The 23,167-nt window shown below is 40.4% G+C and overlaps 1 protein-coding gene across 4 annotated transcripts in view; it reads left to right on the top strand.

Moving 5' to 3' along the window:
• Nucleotides 1–23,167, top strand: part of NSD3 (nuclear receptor binding SET domain protein 3) — a 104,918-nt gene that overhangs the window by 35,445 nt on the left and 46,306 nt on the right. For all 4 annotated transcript variants that reach the window (XM_061134732.1, XM_061134731.1, XM_061134733.1 and 1 more), the window contains exons 2-7: nt 446–1,167; nt 9,277–9,348; nt 9,817–9,979; nt 16,002–16,156; nt 17,883–18,398; nt 20,344–20,470. In XM_061134732.1, the coding sequence (XP_060990715.1) occupies nt 490–1,167; nt 9,277–9,348; nt 9,817–9,979; nt 16,002–16,156; nt 17,883–18,398; nt 20,344–20,470 (1,711 nt within the window). In that variant the 5' untranslated portion in view covers nt 446–489. The remainder of the gene's footprint in view (nt 1–445; nt 1,168–9,276; nt 9,349–9,816; nt 9,980–16,001; nt 16,157–17,882; nt 18,399–20,343; nt 20,471–23,167) is intronic.

Genomic DNA, 23,167 nt, shown 5'->3' with positions numbered 1-23,167 from the left:
TGCAATAAGATTTTGTTATTTTTGTAATAACAGAACCACTGGACAAAACATGAATGATCCAAGGAAAACTCCCATGGAACTTAATTTGTATGTGTCAAGACACTGCGGATTTTGCAATTACCAGTTTTTACTGAGACTTATAATCTCTAACTTGGGAAACAAAGGAATGTCAAAACTATTTTGCATGTTTGCAAAGAGGACAAAATTTTTGTTTCTCAAGTTATTATGACAGTCATTGAGTTTCAAACAGATAAGCATTTACTATAAAAAGTGTTTGTTCTGTGTCAGAATCACATTGGCTGCTTGTTTTAAAAACAGTGTTTGTGCAAATCTGGATATGAAAATGGGCTTCGGAATATTTTACTTTAATCCTTTGCTATTGGTTAGCCATCTAGCCTTTGAGGTTATTAACTAACACTTTTTGATCTCTCTTTTAAAACTTTAGGCCCGATGAGAGAAAGGGAAAGTTAAGGATGCTGGAGCAGAACAATGGATTTCTCTTTCTCTTTCATGCAAGGGATCATGGGAAACACAATTCAGCAACCACCTCAACTCATTGACTCCGCCAACATCCGCCAGGAGGATGCCTTTGATAACAACAGTGACATTGTTGAAGATGGTGGCCAGACACCATATGAAGCTACCTTGCAGCAAGGCTTTCAGTACCCACCCACAACAGAAGATCTCCCTCCACTCACGAATGGCTACCCACCGTCCATCAGCATGTACGAAACTCAAACCAAATACCAGCCGTATAACCAGTATCCCAACGGGTCTGCCAACGGCTTTGGTGCAGTTAGAAACTTTAGCCCCACTGACTATTACCATTCAGAAATTCCAAACACACGACCCCATGAAGTTCTGGAAAAGCCTTCTCCTCCACAGCCACCACCACCTCCACCTTCGGTACCACAGACTGTGATTCCAAAGAAGACTGGCTCACCTGAAATTAAACTAAAAATAACCAAAACTATCCAGAATGGCAGGGAATTGTTCGAGTCTTCCCTTTGTGGAGACCTTTTAAATGAAGTCCAGGCAAGTGAGCACACAAAGTCAAAGCATGAAAGCAGAAAAGAAAAGAGGAAAAAGAGCAACAAGCATGACTCATCTAGATCTGAAGAGCGCAAGTCACACAAAATCCCCAAATTAGAACCAGAAGAACAAAATGTAAGTTGAAACATCTTTTTGAAAAATTTTGTAATATTTTCACATTTACTGGAAGTCCAAGAGATCTTTTTTCCAGCTTTTATCTCTTCAAATGTAAATATTTCTGATAACTTCTTTCTTCTGATCTCTGGCAAGGAGCTTGGGTTATGATGACAGGTGGTAAGTAAATATTTGTTTAGTAATTGACATCATCAGAGTAAAGAGATATTTTAAAAACACGTGACACTAAAAGTCTTGCCCCCCGTGTGTCTTTGTTTAGCACTCTCACTTAATCTTGCTTGTAATAAACTGGCTTCTGAAGATGAAGAGGAAAGTCAGCGAGAATATGGTTAATGAAATTGGTTTTCCATTGTTCCAGAACTTCAGCTTTTTTTTTGGTCTGGTTGCACCGGGTCTTCCTGGCTGCTTGTGGACTTTCTCTAGTTGTGGCAAGCAGGGGCTACTCTTTGTTGCAGTGGGCGGGCTCCCCATTGTGGTGGCTTCTCTTGTGCAGAGCGCAAGGTCTAAGGCACTGGGGCTCAGTAGTTGCATCCCCTGGCTCTAGAGTACGGGTTCGGTAGCTGTGGCGCGTGGGCTCAGCTGTTCCTCAGCATATGGGATCTTCCCCAACCAGGGACGGAACCCGTATCTCCTGCATTGGCAAGCAGATTCTTATCCACTGTGCCACCAAGGAAGCGCCTGGACCAACGTTTGCCAGGAGAGCTTAGATGGAGAGCTTAGATTTACACTCATCACTAGTGTGTTTGCTGCAAAATAACCTGAGGTAAACAAAGGAATTCTTTATTAAAATCAGAGTTAGTATTCATACATACTCATTAAAACTTCAGGTAGCATTTTGTAAAAGTCATCCTTTGGTGGTAACTTAAGATGCATGCTCTTAATTTTTTTTTTTTTAACATCTCTGAGGTTTCACTATTAATTTCCTTAATAACAAGAGGTATGTAACAAATCAATTCTAGCTTGAAAGGAGAGTTTTTCATTAATATTCTAATATATAGTATGACTTGAAGATGTCCCCAGACATAGATTTGGGAAGAAATGAATGCTTTTCTATCTGGTACGCAAGTTAATTTGTTATCTTCTATTCAAAGAAATGTTTACATCTTACCAACTCATCTTTTCCTTAGTAGCTGAGTTCTACTTCTTTATGCAGATCAACATGATCGTTCACTGGAGTAAAGGTCACACTTGTTCTAGGCTCTCACAAGTCTCAGTGTGATAAGTCAATATGTTTTTCTCATTTTCTATTGTGTTTTCTTATTCAATTTTTTCTTGTTTTTTCTTTTTTTTTTTTTTTTTAAGTTTTTCTTCTTGTTTTTTCTTATTCAACTTAACAAATATCCACTGAGTACCTAATGTGTGCTAGACACTTTTCTAAGATTTGAAAGTTGGTCAGCCAGTGAAGAGTAAAGATGCCTACTTTCAGGGCGCTAACATTGTAGTAAGAGGAGCTAGAAAACACACACACACACACACACACACACACACACACACGTGTGCGTGTGTGCATGTTAACATGTCTAGGTTCAGATAGTGGTAAGTGCTCTGAAGAAAATAAAACTGAGTGATGAGATAAAGAGAACTTGTGGATGCCAGCAGTTCTGCCATCTTAGTTCTGTAGCTGTAAAATGACTCTGAAGTGAAGTGGTTTCTGAAATGCCTTTAAATTTCTTAAGTCATTTATTAAATGTACTCCCCCTCCCCGCACAGATCTTAGCTCATGTAGTATCTTACACTGCTTATTAAGTGAATGAATCAGTGAAAGGAGAGAAGTTAACTTTTTCCCCTCCAAACACATCCACTGTAGCATTTCTTTCATGGACCTGCAGTGAAAAGACATGCGAAGCCCCAGTGACCCTTGGGAATCACGAAAATGCATAAAACCTGAATTTGGTTCTAGCTGAGGTTCTAAGAACCATTTTGGTGACCCGACTTTCTTTTGCTCTAAAGAATCTGGCAAATAGGAGAATATCCAATTTTACTTACTAGGCTAGACTTCTTGCCTCATTGATAAAAATATTAAAATGTATAGCTTAAAATATATCTCACAATAGAAATAGGGCTGGAAGCAGTTAGAGGCAAGAGAAGATAGCCTGTTCATTTTTCATATCCACTCTTTGCTTTATTGGAATCTAGGAAACAGTTCAGTACAATGATACGTCTAGTAGTCACTTTTCAGTGAGACTTTAAAGCCAATTCTGTCTTTGTTGGTTGTCTGCTATGTCTGGCTGTTTATGTAGCTTAAACCTTGAGTTAATGGTTATATCCAGGAATTAGAATGGTTAGATGTAATTTAAGAGTTTTAGTTCATTTTCTTTTTTTTAGTTAATCATGTAGGGGCATAATATAATATTTCGTTATTTAGGATCTTACAGTCTCTTGGGGTAAAGGAATGTCAGTTTGACTGAAGATATAGATGTGGTAAGTGGCATTGATTGCCTTAAATGTTACCAAGAACATTGCCTGAAAGTTGAGCTTTGGGGGAAAATCTAGGGTTGTTGTTTTTTTTTCCCTTGTTTTTCTCACCCCACCACCCACATTTTCTTTGAAAGAAATGTAGTGAAGAGCTAAGCTCTTGTCAGTTGAATTTGATTTAATCAGACTTTGATCACACACATGGGACAGGTCTAAGCTTATGGGAAGGTGCCATAAAAGTGACCCTGCGCTCTGACAGAGGAACGTTGAAGCTGGTGTCCCAGGACCCCGCTTGTTGTTAGCGCTGTGCCTTTGCTAAGCTGTGTAGACAGGGATGTGCACACATCAGCCTGTTTTTTTTGTAACCATGTATGGTTTTATAGGGGTTTCCTTAACTTGTGAACAACGTTCCTTTTGCTTCCTTGAGGACGGTTGAGTTAAGTGTTTTAACTTTTGATATCCTTGTGCCTCCTGGCTGTCACTGGAGGTCCATACCCTTGGCGTCCAGCATTATAGAGGGCTCGGAACGGAAAGAGGAGCCCAAGGAAGTGTCTGCAGACACCACTGGATAGCTCCCCTCCCCCGGACGCCTGAGGAAGCCCAGTGAGAGCTGGTACCTGGAATGACTCCTCAAGCTGGGTTTATTGATAACTATATCTAGATGTCCAGATGTATATTTCTTCCTTAAAAGCTCACTCATAGGTTCTTTTTTGAGACAGACAAAGCAAACAAAGTCTCATCTAAAAATAAAACAAGATTTCACTCACTCCTGTTTTCTTTCCTTTTTTCTTAGTATTCGATCTACGAGTATTTCCTCCCAATTCTGAGCTATCTGGCCTTCTAGAGAGCGGCTGTTCTGTGGAACAACCTAAGTATATCTTTCCAACAATGAAAATGTGTCCAAACATCTCAGCAGCAGGAGACCTGCGATCACTGCTGAAATTGTATATTTTGTAAAGCTGCTTTAGCTGCTTTCTCTCCCACCAAATTAGAAACATGTGAAAGTGTTTCTGCACTTCTTCCTGCTTGGCAGGTGTAATGCCTCAGGCATGTGAGCGTAGGCTCTGTTTAAACACTGGTCTTCCACCAGCCCTCGGTGGGCTTATCCACTAAGGCCAGGCCCGTTAACTCTCAGCTTGCCGTTTTCACGTATAAAAAGCCAGACAGCTTCTTTGGCCCCATTAGCACTAAGTTAGAGGTTATATCTCGTTCTCCAGCCTCAGAGTGTTAGGTCTTAAAATTCTTAGAAACTGTTTATATGCATTACAAACTCACAGGTTATTCAGAAAGTAAAAGAAAAAATGCATGAGCAGTTTACTGGCTTTACATTTTTCTTTCCACCTTCAATGATGACATAAGGTTTTGGTTCCTGTAGACAATACGATTTTACTTAATGTTTGAAAACTCTTAAAGATTTGGAACTCTGCCAGATTTGATGTGTATTATTCATCCTGATAAATCTCTTTCTTGGATTTTGATAAAAATGCTAGATACTGTGTGTGTGTGTGTGTGTGTGTGTGTGTGTGTGTGTGTGGTTGGAACTGCGTGGCTTGCGGGATCTTAGTTCCCTGACCGGGGACTGAACCCGGGTGTTGGCAGTGAAAGCCCCGAGTCCTAATCACTGCACCACCAGGGAATTCCCCCAGTTTTTTTTGAAAGGAATATTTAGGGCAATAGAATTTTATTTTAGCTGCCGTTAGCATATTTTTTTCTACCAGATTAAGAAATTTCCAGTGATTCTTTACTGGAAAAAAAAGGTCTTTCCACGTGAAATCAGCTAAAAATGTAAAGAGATTGTATACCCATAAAAATCATTCGTTTAAAATTAAGATGACTTTAAAGCTGTGAAGAGTTTGCTCGCTGTCGTCTTTTTCTCGGATGCTTTCTCTTCCTCAAGCAGCACTATTAGCACCCAGAAGCCATCTTCAGTCCCTGTTTGGTTCTAATCTCTTCTAAGCTTATCTATCCTTTGAACAGTCGAAGGAAAGTGGATTTTATTCCGAGCAATATTTTATGTTGGCAGTTTCTGACTCCTTATTTTTCTTGACTCCTAAGCATTTGACTGCCATTGACCATTTCATCTTAAAAACTCCCCTTCTTAATAGATGTTTGTGTAATATGGTATCTCTCTTTACCTTTCTTTTGAGCTCAAGTCTTAGATCTCCAAATGCCTACTAGGTATTTCTATTTTGCTCACATATTAGCACATTTTGCAGTGTATATTCACATTCTATCATTGTAGCACCTTTATTTGACTTTTTTTTCTTCTTCTATTTTTATAGTTTGAAAGCTTAGAATAAATCTTCTTAGCCTTCTTTTTCTTCCTTGCCATTTTTTTCCTTTTAAAATGACTGTATTTAAAAAAAAAAAAAACTTAGTTCTTTGAAAGTGATTTTAACTTTTTTTCAAGCCAGCCTGAAGGCAAGACAGGCTTCCCTGATAGCTCAGTTGGTAGATTCCACCTGCAATGCAGGAGACCCTGGGTTGGGAAAATCCCCTGGAGCAGGGAAAGGCTACCCACTCCAGTATTCTGACCTGGAGAATTCCATGGACTGTATAGACCATGGGGTCACAAAGAGTTGGACACGACTGGGCGACTTTCATTTGAAGGAAAGGCAAACAACCTGGAACCACCTAGGAAAATCAGGAAGGGATAAGACATTTAAATAATATAAAGGTTTTGAAGGAATCCTGTCTTTAACCCAGAAAGGGAGAAATGTTTATGAGCTTCAGACCAGCTCTTACAATAATAGGATTCCATCATTTGGCAGAGATGAGTCACTCCTTATCTGTCTGGCCTTAGAGTTAAAGGTCCTCGAAAATGCTCTGACATCCCCAAGACTGAAGGCAGGGAGGAGGAGGACTTGCTTTCCCAGCTACACACATGCTTGCCTAGGTGGCCCTGTCCTCCTGCTGTAGCTTGAGAATTGAGAAGCTGAGGTCAAGGCTTACTCTATATCTTTGGACTGAAATGAAGCTGCCTATGCAAATGTGGACAGTATTTTTAAACTGCCTCGTCACACCAGTGACTGGGGGTGGGAGGGGGGGCAATTCTCACTTGAACATAGGTTTCTCTCTCCTTGCTCAGTGAGTGAGTCCTATCGGATTAGCCAGTCATAGCGTCGCCACAGCCAATCGGGCAGAGTTCACGTAGTGCCACGACGAGCCGCCACCGCCTTCTTCCACGCAGGCTTCTCCCAGTATTTTCAGTAGCCTCCTGATTAAACATCCCGCCTTCCCTCTCACTCCTTTCCAAGATATTCTCCGCACAACAGCTAACACGATCGTTTTAAAACAGAAATTGGCACATGTTACTTCTCCCCCTAATCCTCCTCTGAGGCTTTCATCGCACTTGAGATAATACCCTTGAACATGGCTCACAAGGCCCTGGTGAGGCCGCCTCCTCCCCTCCCATCTTGTAACCTCTCTCCTTTTTGGGGCAGTTGTGGCCGCCGTAAGGGCTCTTTTGAAGTTCCTACCTTTGTTTAACCTCGGAGACTTCACACATGCTGCTATTCTCTGGAATGTTCTTTCCCCCACTTTTTTACTGGACTACAACTCCTCTTCTTTTGGTTCAGATTATACTTTCTCAGAGAGGCGTTGCCTGATATCTGCATGCCCACACACTGTTACTTCTTTTCATACATTGTATGAGTGTATGTTTGTGTTGAATTCCCAGATGGCTCAGCGGGTGAAGAATCTGCCTGCAATGCAGGAGACACAGAAGACGAGGGTTCAATCTCTGGGTTGGGAAGATTCGCTGGAGAAGGGAATGGCAACCCACTCCAGTATTCTTGCCTGGAGAATCCTATGGACAGAGGAGCCTGGTTAGCTACAGTCCATGGGGTTGTAAAGAGTGAGACATGATTGAGTGACTAACCCCGCTTCATGTTTGTCTGTCTGTCTGTCCTACCCACCTGTGAGCTCTTTGAGGTCGGGCGTCACATCTGTATGTTTCACCACTGCACACCAACTTCTAGAACAGGCCAGGAACTCTGTGGGCACAGTCCAGTGAATGACTGACATGTGGGGATTGGCATATGAGTCACGTTTGTCATTTCCTAACAATTTTCACAGTTTCTTTTACTTAATAAAGCTTTGTTTTTATAGCAGTGTCTTAAATGTCTTGAATTAATTGAATGGAGAATTTTAAGTAACCCAGTAGCTATAGTTTTTAAGTGAAATTAGACCTAAGTTAATGGTGTCTTAGACCTCTTTTTTTAAGTCATCTAAATTAAATTCTGTTCTTTGACAAGAAAAGTTTTTGAACATTTTAAATTACAAAAGCAATTGCTTTTTATAGAAGACGCAATATACAGGTATCTATCTTTCCTCATCATTTTCCTAATCTCCTTCCTCAAACATAACTACTCATCAGTTTATTGTACAGTATATCAAATATTTTTCAAGGCGTGTCCAGCCTATTTTTAAAAATAATTTTTTATTTTTATTTTTTTGACTGCACTGGGTCTTGGTTGCTCACGGGCTTTCTCCAGTTGCAGTGTGACGGCTTCTCTTGTTGCAGAGCACAGGCTCTAGGCTCCCGGGCTTCAGTAGTTGTGGCTCCCAGGCTTAGCTCCTCCGCATCATGTGGAGTTTTCCTGGACCAGGGATCAAACCCATGCCCCCTGGACTTGGCAGTCAGATTCGTACCACTGGACCACCAGGGAAGTCCCTACAGGTTGTTTTTAAATAACAAGTGGGAAGATGTTGATAGGTGTGGGTTACTGACTTGAGATCACGTTGCAGTCACCATCCCTATGCTTAGATTTTCTCACTTTGTTTATTTCTGTAGAACAGGTTCCTAAAATACAATTGCTAAACTGAAGAGTTTGAGTTTTGATCCCAAATTGCCTCCTCAAAGGTGTGTAGAAATCAACTTTTAAATAACGTATTTGTGGGTTTTATGACTAGAAAAGTAATGTGATGTTTATTATAGGCAATTTGACAAATATAGAAAAGCACATCCAAAAAATCATGTCGTCCATCTTCTGGTGGTATCCTACTCTTTTTTTTACTGTACACATAAGAATTATTTTTCCAGGATTGGAATCACATCATACAAACTGCTTTGCAGTTTGTTGTTTCCAGATAACATTATATTGTTATTTTTCTGTGTCACTTAAAAATTCGTACCAAATTCTACTAACTAGTTGTATTGCAGTTTATTTAGTTAACTCTGTACTTTTGGACTTGCAGACTAATTCTAATATTTGCTCTTGTAAAATGTCACCGATGGGATGTCTTTGTATGTATGTGTGTGTGTGTGTGTATATATGTATGTATCAGTGCTTTTTCAGTATACATTTTTAGAAATGGATTTGCTGGGTCAGAGTCTGAAAATTTAAGGCTTTTCATACATATTGCCAAATTGTTCTCTAGAAGAATTCCAAGTTACTGCTTACGAGCAATCTCAGAGGGCCCATTTTTCTGTACTCTGATAGGTTAAAAAAATGAGAATCAACAGGTTAAGAGATTAAGTTTTTGGAGAGCTAGCATGAGCAGTAGGAGCGTTGGCTGTGGTGTGGAGCGGACACGTTGTGTTAAGGCACGGTGTCATGTGCTGTGGGCGTTGCACTCCTCGCGTTACCAGTTAATGTGTGTCCTTGATTTCCTTTGCTGTTTTGCTTTTTTTGTTTGTTTGATGTGTGTCACTGTTCTTTGGTTTGCTGCCATTTTATTCTTTTCACTTAGAGACCAAATGAGAGGGTTGACCCTGTATCAGAAAAGCCAAGAGAAGACCCAGTGCTGAAAGAGGAGCCCCCGGTGAGTGGCTTAGTGAATACTGTCTAACCAAATGTGGTGTGAGAAGGTGGGTGCAAAGTGATTAAATGAGAACACACTTAGCACCTATTATTACTTCAGGAATTATACTGAAATAAATCGTGGAGCTGGTTAAAGAGGTAGATTTTTTTCTTTTTTCTTTATTTTGGGGGGGGAATTACTTTCCTTTTAAAATCTATGACCAATTTTTCATACTTGTGAATTTTTGAGATCCCTTATCAATAATTTGGCAATAGAAACCATCCATTCTATTTTTAATATTTGGGGTGGGGCTTATTAATTATTTTCCTCCTCTCTTCTTTCCTTTTGCTAGATATGGATAGCAGGCATCAGACAAAAGTATGAGTGAAGATAAATTTTCCATGGTTAGCATGTTTGATGTATTTTGTACATTTTTCTGTTTAAAAGTTTTTTTCTACTGACAAAGTCTTTTATGAACTTTTCCTACAGGTTCAGCCGATGTTACCCTCTGTTCCAACAGCAGAGGCGTCCGCCGGTGTGAAATTCCAGGTCGGCGATCTTGTTTGGTCTAAGGTGGGAACCTATCCTTGGTGGCCTTGTATGGTGTCCAGTGACCCCCAACTTGAGGTGCACACCAAAATTAACACAAGAGGTAAGAAGAGGCATGAATGGGTATTAAGTAAAAATGGGTATTGGGGCAAAAAACTGACTCTTAAGTGTTACGAATGTTAGAGTACATCCATGATAATATAATCTGACACCGCAGAAATACATATGTGTGTGTGCACACTCGTGCTTAGTCATGTCCAACTCTTTGCGACCTCACAAACTGTAGCCCACCAGGCTCCTCTGTCTGTGGGATTCTCCAGGCAAGAATACTGGAGTGGGTTGCCATTTCTTCCTCCAGGGGATCTTCCCGATCCAGGGATAGAACCTGCGTCAATGTCAGTTTTTGATGAACAGTGTAATAACAACAGTTATCTTAACTGGCAGAGAGGCTCTACAGCTGACATAGTCCTTGTTTTCCCTTGAAACATCCTATGTTTGTTTTATAATTTCTTTCACACTTCTTTTTTAAAAACAAACCTACCTTAATCTGACTGTCCTCTTGTATGAATTCCAAAAGAAAGCAGACCTGTAAGTAATGAGACATCTTACGTGAGCTTAAAGACATTTGGGCCAAGCTTTCTTTGAACATTTTTATTTCATCTTTGACACCTGTGGGTACTAATTTTTTACTCAAAGAGGTGCTTTTCATCCTGATAAATTTTGCAAGATGCTTTTCTCCTCCTTAACTCCCATTTTATTTTGGGGAGTTTTATTTATTTTTAATTAAAAACTTTCTTTGCACTCCATTTTCGAATCTGTAAATTTACTGAGACATTCCTAAATATTCAATGTGATACATAAGTATACTTTGAATGGCATAAAATCCTACCTTAGGAATGTTAATAAATGTTAAGAAGATGTTTGACCGAAATCTGTAGGGTAGATTCCCAGGAATGGACTTGCTTATTAGTAGCCAAAGGAAGATTGGAGTTTGGAATTTATTTCTGGATATTTCCTTTGTGAAATCACTTGTCAAGTCCCTTATTGCCTGTGACAACTTTGCACCTATTTTTTTTTCTCTCACTTTAAACTTCCTATATTGGTGCCTGTTCACTGTTATGAGGAGAAAAAAGGTCCGACAAGTCAGATTTGTGATGAGATCTGCCATATTTGCAACTCTTATGCTACCCAGCAAGGGATCCAACCAGATGCAGAAGACAATCATCTTGTCATTATAGTGTACTGAATAACGGTTGGGGAGACTGGAAGCACCAATGGGGCAGAAGTTTTTAAAAAAGCAGCATCACCTACTGTACAGCACAGGGAACTCTGCCCAGTGTTACGTGGCAGCCTGGATGGCAGGAGAGTTTGGGGGAGAGTGGATCCATAGATATGTAGGGCTGAGTCCCTTTGCTGTGCTCCTGAAACTGTCACAGCATTGTTAATCAGCTGTACCCCAATACAAAATTATAAATTTTTTTAAAAAGTATATTGTTGAATGTCCACTTTTGTGCAAGGCACACTGTTAAACAATTCTTTTGTAGGACTTCCCTGGCTGTCCAGTGGTTGAGACTCTACACTTCTAATGCAAGGAGTGCAGGTTTGATTCCTGGTCAGGGAACTCAGAGCCCACATGCTGTGTGGCATGGCCAAAAAAAGAAACACATACACACACACACAAGAAACAACTCCCTTGTACGTGTTCTCAGGCAGCGCTCATGGCATCAACAGTGTGAAGCAGGGCCTAATGTCATCTCACTTCAGATCTGTAAATAGAGTCTCAAAGAAATCTTCCTCCATCACCTTCACTCCTAACCACTAGTGTGTAAAAAGGGGAGAACGTAACTGAACCCCCTGCTCATGAGTTACAGAGGCCGAGGAAGGCAGTCCCAGTTCCTTCATTTATGAAGTAAGAGTGTTGGACTGCTGGTCTCTGAAGTGCCTTGCACTTTTACTAATCCATGAGTCTTAAATGAGAGAAGACAGGGCAAGGACTTCTCAAGAAGGACAAGCCTTCTCAGGTGAAGTAGTGTGTGTCTGGGCCTCCAGAGCGCTCTGAGATCCTGCATGACATGGGAGCTGTGGTTCCTCAGTTCTCTCCCCTTAGGAAACCATCCTTTGGGGATTATATAAAGAATTTTGTTTCTGGGATACAAAGGAAAATACAATTTATGCCTCATCTTGTATTTCAAAGGAAGTATTTGCATTCATTTTATGAATTAATCTGGTCTGGTCCTCAGTACTTTAGTGCTAGAAAAACTGAGTTTTGTTTGTACTGTTGAGGAAATCGAAATCTGAGAATTTAGGTTTGAAAAATGTACCTTCTGATAATATCTTCAATTTTCTCTTTTCTGCAGTAGTTTTTGAAGTAATAGCCTTCCTGAGATATGTTTTACGTGCCATAAAATTCACCCTTTTAGAGTGTGCAATCTGGTGATGTTTAGCACATTTACAGAGTTATGCGGCCATCACCACGATCTGATGGACTTCCCTTGCGGCTCAGTTGGTAAAGAATCCGCCTGCAATGCAGGAGACCCCGGTTCAACTCCTGGGTCCAGAAGATCCACTGGCGAGAGGGATAGGCTACCTACTCCAGTATTCTTGGGTTTCCCTGGTAGCTCAGACAGTAAAGCATCTGCCTGCAATGCGGGAGACCTGGATTCGATCTCCAGGGGAAGGGAAGATCCCCTGGAGGAAAGCATGGCAACCCACTCCAGTATTCTGGCCTGGAGAATTCCATGGACTATTCCATGGGGTCGCAAAGAATTGGAAGTGACTGAGTGACTTTCACTTTTACCACAATCTAATCTTAAAACTTTTTTCATCAGCCCAAAAAAGAAATCCCGTATCTATTAGCAGTCACTCCTCATCCCCTACTTCCACCCCCCAGCCCTAAGCAACCACTAACTACTTTTCATCTCTGTAGATTTGCCTTTTCTGGACATTTCATATAAATCAAGTCATACAATATGAGGTCTTTTGGGTCTGGTTTCTTTCACTTAGCACCATGGTTAGAAGTTCATCTGTGTTGTCTCTTTTTATTGCAAGATAATATTTCATTGCATGCCTGTGCAATGCAGTTTTAAATGAAGTAGCTTTTTGACAGTTTTTCTGAAAAGCAGAAACACAATATAAAACTTGATTTTGTTGATTACACTCTACACATGATACCTGAGAAGCATTTTGTGTGGCTTATTATCTAAACTGCTTTGTAAAATTAACCTTGAATTTTATACAGTAATCTTTGGTTTCCATATTGTTTTTAGTCAGTATTGCTATTAGTCAGATTCTTAGCATTGGAAAACATAGTTAACGGTTTTCACACATTAAGAGAGAATTCTTTGAAAAGCACATTGAAAGGTGTTTGGATCACATACCTATTTTAAGTTGTATTTTATCGTTTAGGTCTTTCTCATTTTAAGTTTAAAAGTTAAAACTGAAATGCTTTTTCTGTTTATAACAATGCATTTGGTCAGAAGCCAGAGGCGCCCAGTCTCATCCTCCAGATACGGAACTTCATTCTATATGACAAACTCTAGGTTTATCCAATATGATAAAATTAACTATTAGAGAAATGAAAGGCCTCCCCTTTCCAAAAATATATATAAATAGTACAGGATCCCTGGGGACTTCCCAGGCAGCACTAGTCCTAAAGAACCCTGCCTGCCAGTGCAGGAGACATAGAGATGCAGATTTGATTCCTGGGTTGGGAAGATCTCCTGGAGGAGGGCATGGCAACCCACTCCACTGTTCTTGCCTGGAGAATCCCATGGACAGTGGAGCCTGCAGGCTACAGTCCATAGGGTCGCAGAGAGTCAGACATGCCTGAAGCCACTTAGCACACATGTGCACACAGGATCCCTGATTGTGAGCCTATATATCTTGCAGTGTCAAATTATCATAGTTTCCAGAGGCTCACTCTTAGCGTCTCTGTTTTGTAGCACACTTGTCCTGGGAACCACAGTCTCAGAGTAGCACCACTGGAGAGCTATGGTTCTCAGATGTTTTGGTCCCAAAACCCCTTTTACTCTTCAAATATGAGGACTCTAAACACTTTAGCTTTATGTAGATTATATCTATTACTGTTTATGTTAATTTAAAAGTTAGAGCCGAGAAAAATTTAAGATATTTACCAATTAGAAAAAAATCTACTCTCTGTTATATGCAAAAAAAGTTCATGTTTTATGAAAAATATTTTCTCAAGCAAAAAAATTGAGAATGATATTTTTACATTTTTGCCAATTGCTTAACTGAAAACACTAGATTCTTTTTATCTGCTTCTACATTCAGCCTATTATGGTTTGTTGCTTTGAAGAAAAGGAAGATAATCTGGCTTCACACAGATGTGTAGTCAGAAAAGGGAAGTGTTTTAATAGCCTTTTCAGGTAATTGTGGACCTATTTCTTTGATATTACACCCAAACTCAGCAAGAAGTATATTAGTTGCAATATGGAATCTGAAATCCTGTCAATAAACTTTTTGTACTTCGTTACATTAAAATCCACTGGTTCTGTCTTATACTTTGAGTGGATCTTTTTGCCTTTTATGACTTAGTAACATCATTTATTAGCCATTTAAAACATATTTTATGCCTATCTTCCAAATGTTGACACATTCCTTTATAGATGGTCTTTAAAAATCACATTCTTTAAGTCACCACTTATTTCATCAGAAAATTCTTTGATTACTGAGAAGTTGGAAAATTCCTAGGGACAGATACTAGTTTTCCAATATTTCAATTTTTCTTGAAAGATCAAATTTTATTATTGGCAACAAACACTATCAGTTGTTTTTCTTGAAGTGAAAAACTTGTTTGTTCATTTTTGAGAAAATATCTGCCACACTCTCAAATTCCAATAACCTAGTTTTCCTCACAGTCATTCTTTCAAGTAAAAATGGTGTTCTGTGAAGAGGTGGCCAGGTCACCGTGCGGTTCAATCACAGAAGTTTTCCCCACTTGACAGCTGTCATAGTGGAGGCACACAGATGTGATTTACACCCTCCTGTGTCCTCACGCAGGGTGTGAGAGAGACACATGTTCCAAGGCCGAGATGAGGTGGTTGTTCAGTCCCTCAGTCGTGTCCGACTGTTGGCGACCCCACAGACTGCAGCGCACCAGGCTTCCCTGTCCTTCACTATCACAAACTCAAAGGGTTGAGATGTAGTAAAATTAATCATTTTTACAGCTTCATCAAGGGCATTAAGTAAAACTGGCCTTTTTTTTTTTAAACTGCCAGCGTGTGACTGTGAAGGATACACCACCAGTGTAATTTGGAGTCACTCGCTGCCTTTTTTTGTGCTGAGATAACCAGCAGTCTGACCCAGCATTGCTCTTGCCGTATTGACTGCACATGTCAACATCTCAAAAAAGACATCTTTTTCATTATAATGATGAAGGTTTTGACCTCAATGGGAGCCTGAGGATCTCTGCAGCCTCTCCTCTTCTCCTGGGTCTGTGCGCCACGCTTTTCAGTTCAGTTCAGTTCAGTCGCTCAGTCATGTCTGACTCTTTGCGACCCCATGGACTGCAGCACACCAGGCCTCCCTGTCCATCACCAACTTCCAGAGCTTGCTCAAACTCATGTCCATCCAGTCAGTGATGCCATGCAACCACCTCATTCTCTGTCATCCCCTTTTCCTCCTGCCTTCAGTCTTTCCCAGCATCAGGGTCTTTTCCAAGGAGTCAGTTCTTCGTATCAGGTAGCTAAGTACTGGAGTTTCAGCCATACTTTTATGTCAAGAGAAAAGCAGTTTGATCAGCTCTTAGCTTTTAAAAGTCCAAGAAAATATGCCTTTTTTGAAGGAAAAATTATTTACTTATACCCAGATTTGTCTGTAAAAAGGTTTGAGGCCTGTGAAAATTGTGTAACCAAGGTAACAAATCTGATAATGAGCAGAATATTTGTAATATTTTTTTCTTCTTAAAACTCACTGTACTAATTTTAATTGTTTGAGGTGATTTTTATAGTAGCTATTAGTTGTGTCATTGGTAGATCTTGGGATGATCCAAAAATTACAAGTTTTAATAAGAGTAAACCAGGGAACCCAGCTTAGGTTCACATTTTTGGCAAAATATATGTGGCTGCTTATGCTGTGAAATGGCTAACGAGAATTTTTGCTTGCAGGTGCCCGGGAGTATCACGTCCAGTTTTTTAGCAACCAGCCAGAGAGGGCGTGGGTTCATGAGAAGCGGGTCCGAGAGTATAAAGGCCACAAACAGTATGAGGAACTACTGGCTGAAGCGACCAGACAAGCCAGCAATCACTCTGAAAAGCAGAAGGTAACTGATAACATAAAAGCATGGTCAACTGAATGTGGATTTTAAAGGACTTAATAATTTAATAGAGCTTTTCGTACTTGAATTCAGGCAATTAGAATGATTTTAGTCCTCTAAGTTCAATTTTAATAATTTATTATCACTGTGTCATATTCTACATATCACATAAACAACATCGCAGTCCTCTCAAAAACTTTTTCTGCTTAATACAATTTTGGCTTCTATTTTGATTTGAATTCAAATATATAAAGTCTAATAGATGCTAGTGAAATGTGACTATTGTCAGAGATTTCTATTCTTTTCATTTAATTTCGGCATCCTGCCCTAATAATTCCCCTTGTGCTTGTTTAGCAAAATTGTTCTATGAAAGTAAAGTTTTAAAAATATTTAGTACTTACACTGAGACAGGCACTTTCTTAAGCATTTTATTTACGTGTTAATCCATTTATTCTTCATTACAATGTCAGTGAGATGTAGATACTATTATTCCTATTTCTATGGATGAAGAGATTAAGGCACAGAAAGCTTGAGTAGTTGCTTCAGCCAAGGTCACATTAGTGATGGAACCAAAGATGATGTGGTGGTGGACGTATTAAAATTTGGACCTGTACTCTTGATAGTATGTCTGGTCGAGATTTTTTAACTCAACTAATTTACTGTGGGCCTCTGTTGATTCAGAAACGTGTTCTGTTTTCACAGTAAGCTAAATATTATTTCAGAGGATTTTGATGACTTTTATCAAGCATTCTGTAACATGTTACAAATTTAAATGTCAGTGTTTGACACATACTATACTGTCTGATGGTTCCATTAGCTAATTTCTGGCTCCCTCAGTCTAAGCTCCCTGGCTAATTCCTACTTGCTTTGGTCACTCACATACCTTTATTCAAAATTTTCTTATCTGTCTTGCCAATCCAGCCGTCTGATCAGGACTGTGGAAACTGTGATTCAGGTTTATTTTTCCCCTCATTACGTTCCTGTCTTCTCGTGTCTTGTCGACTATCACGTGCTCCTCCGGGCTCTTCTTTCTGTGCACCCTGTTTGCATCCTGGCACAAGCCGGCCGCGTAGCTCTAAACACTGGTTCTCTGCCCCTTCCTTAGCTCTGCTGTGGTCTGTGCAGCACCCCTGAGCTTGAGGGTGACGTTTTTAATGTTTGTGTTTCCTAGGCCACTGAAAGCAATCATTTCTGTCACCTTCCTTCTCTCCGCCATCATCATTGCTAGCTTTTTATGACTGTGATGTGAAGAGGACAACTCCTTGGAGGGACTCGTCCAGCAGAGTGGGCGACAGGGAAGGGTTTACCATCAGAGAGAGTGGACCTGCGTGTCCTCGGTAGTAGCACGGATCCATCAGAATTACAGGCTCAGAACATTTCCTTTATTTGCCTGAAGACCCTGAAGGTGTGTATGCACACCTGGAAAGACTATAAGACCACATGGGGAATACGCATGGGTTTCAATGTCCCTGTTGGAATAAAGTGTTAGTCACTCGGTCGTGTCTGACTTTTTGCGACTCCATGGACTGTAGCCCACCAGGATCCTAGGTCCATGGGATTCTCCAGGCGAGAATACTGGAGTGGGTTGTCATGCCCTCCTTCAGGGGACCTTCCCGACCTAGGGATCAAACTTGGGTCCCCTGCATTGCAGGCCGATTCTTCACCAACTCCGCCACAGGGAAGCCCAGTTGGAATAAAGCATGTTCCTTACTGCCTGCATCTTTCTTTCCAGATTCGGAAACCGCGGCCTCAGAGAGAACGGGCCCAGTGGGACATCGGCATTGCCCACGCAGAGAAGGCGCTGACCATGACCCGGGAGGAGAGGAGAGAACAGTATACTTTCATTTATATCGATAAACAGCCCGAGGAGACTTTATCCCAAGCAAAAAAGAACGTTGCCTCCAAAGCCGAAGTGAAAAAGCCCCGAAGACCGAGGTCCGTGCTCAATGCACAGCCAGAACAGACCAACGCCAGCGAGGCGGCCTCCTCGCCCTCAGGTACTGAAATGCGGAGACACAGCCAGCGGCGGCACACTGGTGTGGACGAGGACGACCCCCCTCCCGTGAAAGTGGCCTGGAAAACGGCGGCAGCGAGGAAATCCCTACCAGCGTCCATCACCATGCACAAAGGGAGCCTGGACTTGCAGAAGTGTAACATGTCTCCCGTGGTGAAAATTGAACAAGTGTTTGCTCTGCAGAATGCTACAGGAGATGGGAAATTTATCGATCAGTTTGTTTATTCGACGAAGGTATCTCCTTTTCTCATGGGTTTTCTAAGGGAACCCAGGTGTCTAGTAAGTAGTCTGTGTTGGCATTTAAAAAAAAAAACAACCCAGATAACACAAGATCATCATCTAAATACCCTTTGTATTCACCTCACTTGAAATATACAGTCAGTTTACTATGTTTAAGATGGGGGCAAAAAGGACATAGGCAAAAAGGCTTTGTTTTCCTTCTTTTTCCCCCCTCTTTTGTAATATCCCCATCTGTACTAGATTAATCTTGAGCTGTGCAGCCAAAATTGAGCTCAGCTCCCTAAAATCATGGGAAAAAAACTGGGCACTTTGCCCGTTTCTAGTTTGTGTGGTTAGGTTTTTTTTTTTTTTTTTTTTAAGCTGCAAAGTATGCTTCTGATTAAATCATCTCTGTCATTTATCTGAATTAACCATTGTAATCATTGTACCCCCTGATCCGTTTGGTGGCACCAGCAATTTTGTTTGGCTCATGTTGGCTTGGGGTGCTCATGCATTTTAGGGACACACCAGAGCTGTGTGTGTCCTGTCACAATGAACCGTGGTGATAGCTTGGGTAGGGGCATGAATGCAGCCTCTTCAGACAGAATGCCTTCCTCAGCCAGCCCTGGGCCTCCAGTCAGGGTGCTTACAGTTTAAGGCTTTAAAACTTTTATAACATTTATCATTTTTAATATACCTCTTCACTACCCTCCCAGCCCGCCCCACAACTGTGGGCTTGTGTATTTAGTGGCTCCTCATGGTTGTAAGGGCTTCCCTCGTGGCTCAGTGGTAATGAACTGCCTGCCAATGCAGGAGATGCATGTTTGACCCCTGGGTCGAGAAGATCCCCTGGAGAAGGAAATGGCAACCCACTCCAGTATTCTTGCCTGGAAAATCCCATGGACAGAGGAGCGTGGTGGGCTACAGTCCATGGGGTTGCAAAAGAGTCGGACACAACTTAGCAACTGAGCACACACGGGTGGATATGTACAAGTTTTGAAGAATTCTGTGGTTATTTCTTAACAGTGTCACATGCTCATTAAAATAATTAAATATAGGGACGCCTCATCAGTGATATATTTTCCCAAGGTGTAAATGTCCTCTGTTAACCTGTTTCTGCCTACAGAGTCAACTAATTTCACTAAGGCGAAGCTCCTTGGAAAAACTTAATTTATAGTCCCTGTTTGGTTCTGTGAACAGCTTTGACTAGCAAATAAATCCTTTGCGTGCTTTTTGAATGTGAATTGGCTTCATTCTTGGAGCTGGTTTTTATCTGCTTTGGGATGCACAAGTCAAACTTGGTCACCCCCCTCCAAAGAGTGCTATTTAAATGAAATTTGAGGTAAAACTGACCTTTTAAAAATGAAGGCTTTAAAAATACATATACTATATTTAAAATCACTCTTTTATTTCACTGCGTTAAAAAATACCTAAAATGAGAACAGAACTGAAATTAGCAACTTCTGTCTGCTCCAAGTTGTTTATTGGGTGCACATTTTGGTCATACTTCTGTAATCTAAGGAGAGTCTTGTCTTTCAAAGACACATTGGCATTTTTATCCATGTAGTAGGGTACTTTACCACATTAAAATGGCTACAGTTCTCTTACTGTGATGTGGGTAAAGGAAGAGACCATTCAGACCAGAAAATGTTTTGGTTTTGACAGAAAAATAGGTGGTACAGGTTTTTTGTTTTGTTTTGTTTTTTTAGTGATATTCATCATCTGGGCTTAGCAAATAGGTTTTTTTTCCCCCAAATAATCTCATCATACATTTTAGAATACAACCTGATGACTTAATAAAATTGCTCTGATAATGGCTAGGATAATAAAGTAACTGCAATCAAAAACCATATAAAATCCAAGCACATTATGATGGTCTTAAGCCATCTTTATAAGCCAATGATGCCATTTGTCTGGTAATCACCTGTTTGTTTTTTTTTTAATTTGCCTTATTTTGAAGGGAATTGGTAACAAAACAGAAATAAGTGTCAGGGGACAAGACAGACTTATAATTTCTACACCAAACCAGAGGAATGAAAAGGCAACTCAGAATGTGTCGTCTCCTGAAGCAACAACTGGTTCTGCAGGTGGGTATGAGTATAGAGTACACAGACCCGTTTCAGGTCTTGGTTCTGCTGGACTATCACATGGCAACTGTGTTCCTAGGAAACCTTCATTATCAGAATCAAGTTATATTTTTAAAAAATCAAATTATAAAGGCAGTTATTTCAATAGGAGAGAATGGCTTAGGGACCAAAGAACGTTATTGATAGTAACAATGATAGTTATTTTTCCTATAGGAATTTAAATAATAGGATTCTATGATGAAAAGAGTATAGTTATAAAATCTATACATATCTGACTTAGATGCATCATTTGATGATCTCTCTGCATGAAAATAATGGCTTTAACTTTTCCAGCACTATTAACACACACTTATTATTTCCTCCTTTATCCCCTATGGAACACAAATTGGTGGATGCCCACGCTTTTTCCATTTCCCTTAGGTGTGCTAGATGTCGGTAGCTGAGGGTCTCGGGCCTAACTCTCTTATTAGAATCTTCTCTGATTAACAGATAGCTTGAATTGAAAACCAAGATACATTAGTGTTACTCAAAGAAGAAATGCCTGTATTTAGTAAGATTGTGCATTTGGAATAGGCAAAGGCTGACTTGTAGCTTAAATTGAGTGTCTGGTTGGTTTGGTTTATATAACAGTATTACTGCTGTATACAGCTGTCAAGAAAAGAGTTAGATATCAACTAACTTGATCGTTTGAAATCAAGGAGAAATCATTGAAATCATAGAAGAAAGGAGTATGTTTCACTTTGTTCTTTTTTTTTTTTTTTAATTTTACTATAGTTGCTTTAAAACAGTGTTGTGTTATTTTTTACTATATAGCAGAGTGAACCAGCTATACATATACGTATATCCTCTCCCTTTTGGACTTCCTTCCCTGTTCTTTTGAAATTTTTTTGGAATCTTAAGAAGTGACCAAATAATTGTCCAGAAGGATTAAAGTCTTGAGACCCGAGGTAGTAATCTTAGCTCAATAATAACTCAGGCAAACCTGTAATTGAGGGGCACTAAGAGATAAATATTTTTGTAAGGAAAGTTTTGAGTTAAAATTCTTCTTCTTACAAAAGTTAAATAAGAGCAAACATTATTCAGGAAAGAACTTGGGCTACTCTTCTTTTTAAAAAAAGTGACAAGCCTGCGGGATGGGGTGAGGTGGTGGCATATACAGGGTGGGGCAGAGTCAATAAGAAGCCTTCATTCAGCAACGAGTTGGGAGAGGAGGCTGCATTCAAGGAGAAAGTAGCCAAGTCCAGAACCAGACTTGCAACCTGTGTCGTTTCAGAATCCTGTACAAAAAATGAAATTACAATGTTGAAGCAATGTATAATGGACTTAGAAGATCCTGCATTCATTAGCCATAGTTGAACGTTTTTGTTACCTTCTTAGATGCCACAAGACGGTTGGCCTCAGCACTTTGTGGTTAGGTCCAGGTTTTGTCATCTTTACACTAAACGGGTGGTAATTTGTCTGAATGTCAGCGTGATACTTACACTAGGAGGATCATTAAACATCTGTTTTCTCCAAACTGGGGAGAAAGTAAATTCTGCATAGAATATTAGATTGATCTTCAATATTAAACTTTGACTTTTAATGGAGCTTGGTGTTTTCTTCCCCTCAGCTACTGAACATTTTATCTTCATGTTGTCCTTTGCATTTAAGTTCTCCTGTGAATTTTCTTCTTTCCTTTTTTTATTTTTTTAAGCTGTGGAAGGTTGTAATTCTTTTTTTTTTAAATAATTTTATTTATTGTTGGCTGTGCTGGGGCTTCGATGCTGCGCAGCTTTTCGCTAGTTGCAGAGAGCGGGGGCTATTCTCTACTTGCGGCGCGCAGGCTTCCTGTTGCGGTGGCTTCTCTTGTTGCGGGGCACGGGCTCTAGGGCACGTGGACTCAGTAGCTGCGGCTCCCAGGCTCTAGAGCACAGGCTCAGTAGTTGTGGCACATGGGCTTACTTGCCCCGAAACATGTGGGATCTTCCCGGATCGGGGATCAAACCCGTGTCTCCTGCACTGGCAGGTGGATTCTCTACCACTGAGCCATCAGGGAAGTCCAGTCATTATTCTTTATATCGAGAAAAAGTTCAGTTTCTTCCTCAGGCAGACATATGTAATTAGATCGTAAATGACTTTCGTGACCTTACTTTAGAGATGGGCGGTCTAAAGCTTTGACCTTGGTTTCAATTTGGTTGCCACCTATAGCTGATAAGCATATTTTGTCTCCTTAAATGACCATTTTGCTCCTTGTGAAAGTAGCTTCTGTGGTTGAAAAGTCAGAAAAGAAACCTGGTCTCCCTTCAGAAACTGATTGCATCATCATCATCTCAGTTGGTGTTAACTACTCATGGAGAATTCTCAGGCTTTTTCTTAGTTAATTTAGGCACTGCATAGACTGTGGCACTGCTGCTTTTCTGTGGTTTGAGGAATCGTATTTGCATTTATACAAGATCTCTGTGCTATTTTCCAAATCCAGAGATGCTCACTTCTTATCCCTTAGAACATAAGCAGAATACTTTTTCATTGTTTAGGGGTTTTTTTTTTTTTCCATTATTGGGGTTTTGTTGGGTTTTTTTTTTTTTTTGGCTATGCCACATGTCATGCATGATCTTAGCTCCCTGACCAGGGATCCAACCCATGTGCCCTGCAGGGGAAGCATGGAGTCCTAGCCACTGGACCACCAGGGAATTCCCATTTTTAGTATTTTTATTTTAT

This window comes from Dama dama, chromosome 32, assembly GCF_033118175.1.
Source record: "Dama dama isolate Ldn47 chromosome 32, ASM3311817v1, whole genome shotgun sequence".
NCBI lineage: Eukaryota > Metazoa > Chordata > Mammalia > Artiodactyla > Cervidae > Dama > Dama dama.
The sequence above is the reverse complement of the archived record's forward strand: the minus strand, read 5'-3'. Positions and strand labels throughout refer to the sequence as shown.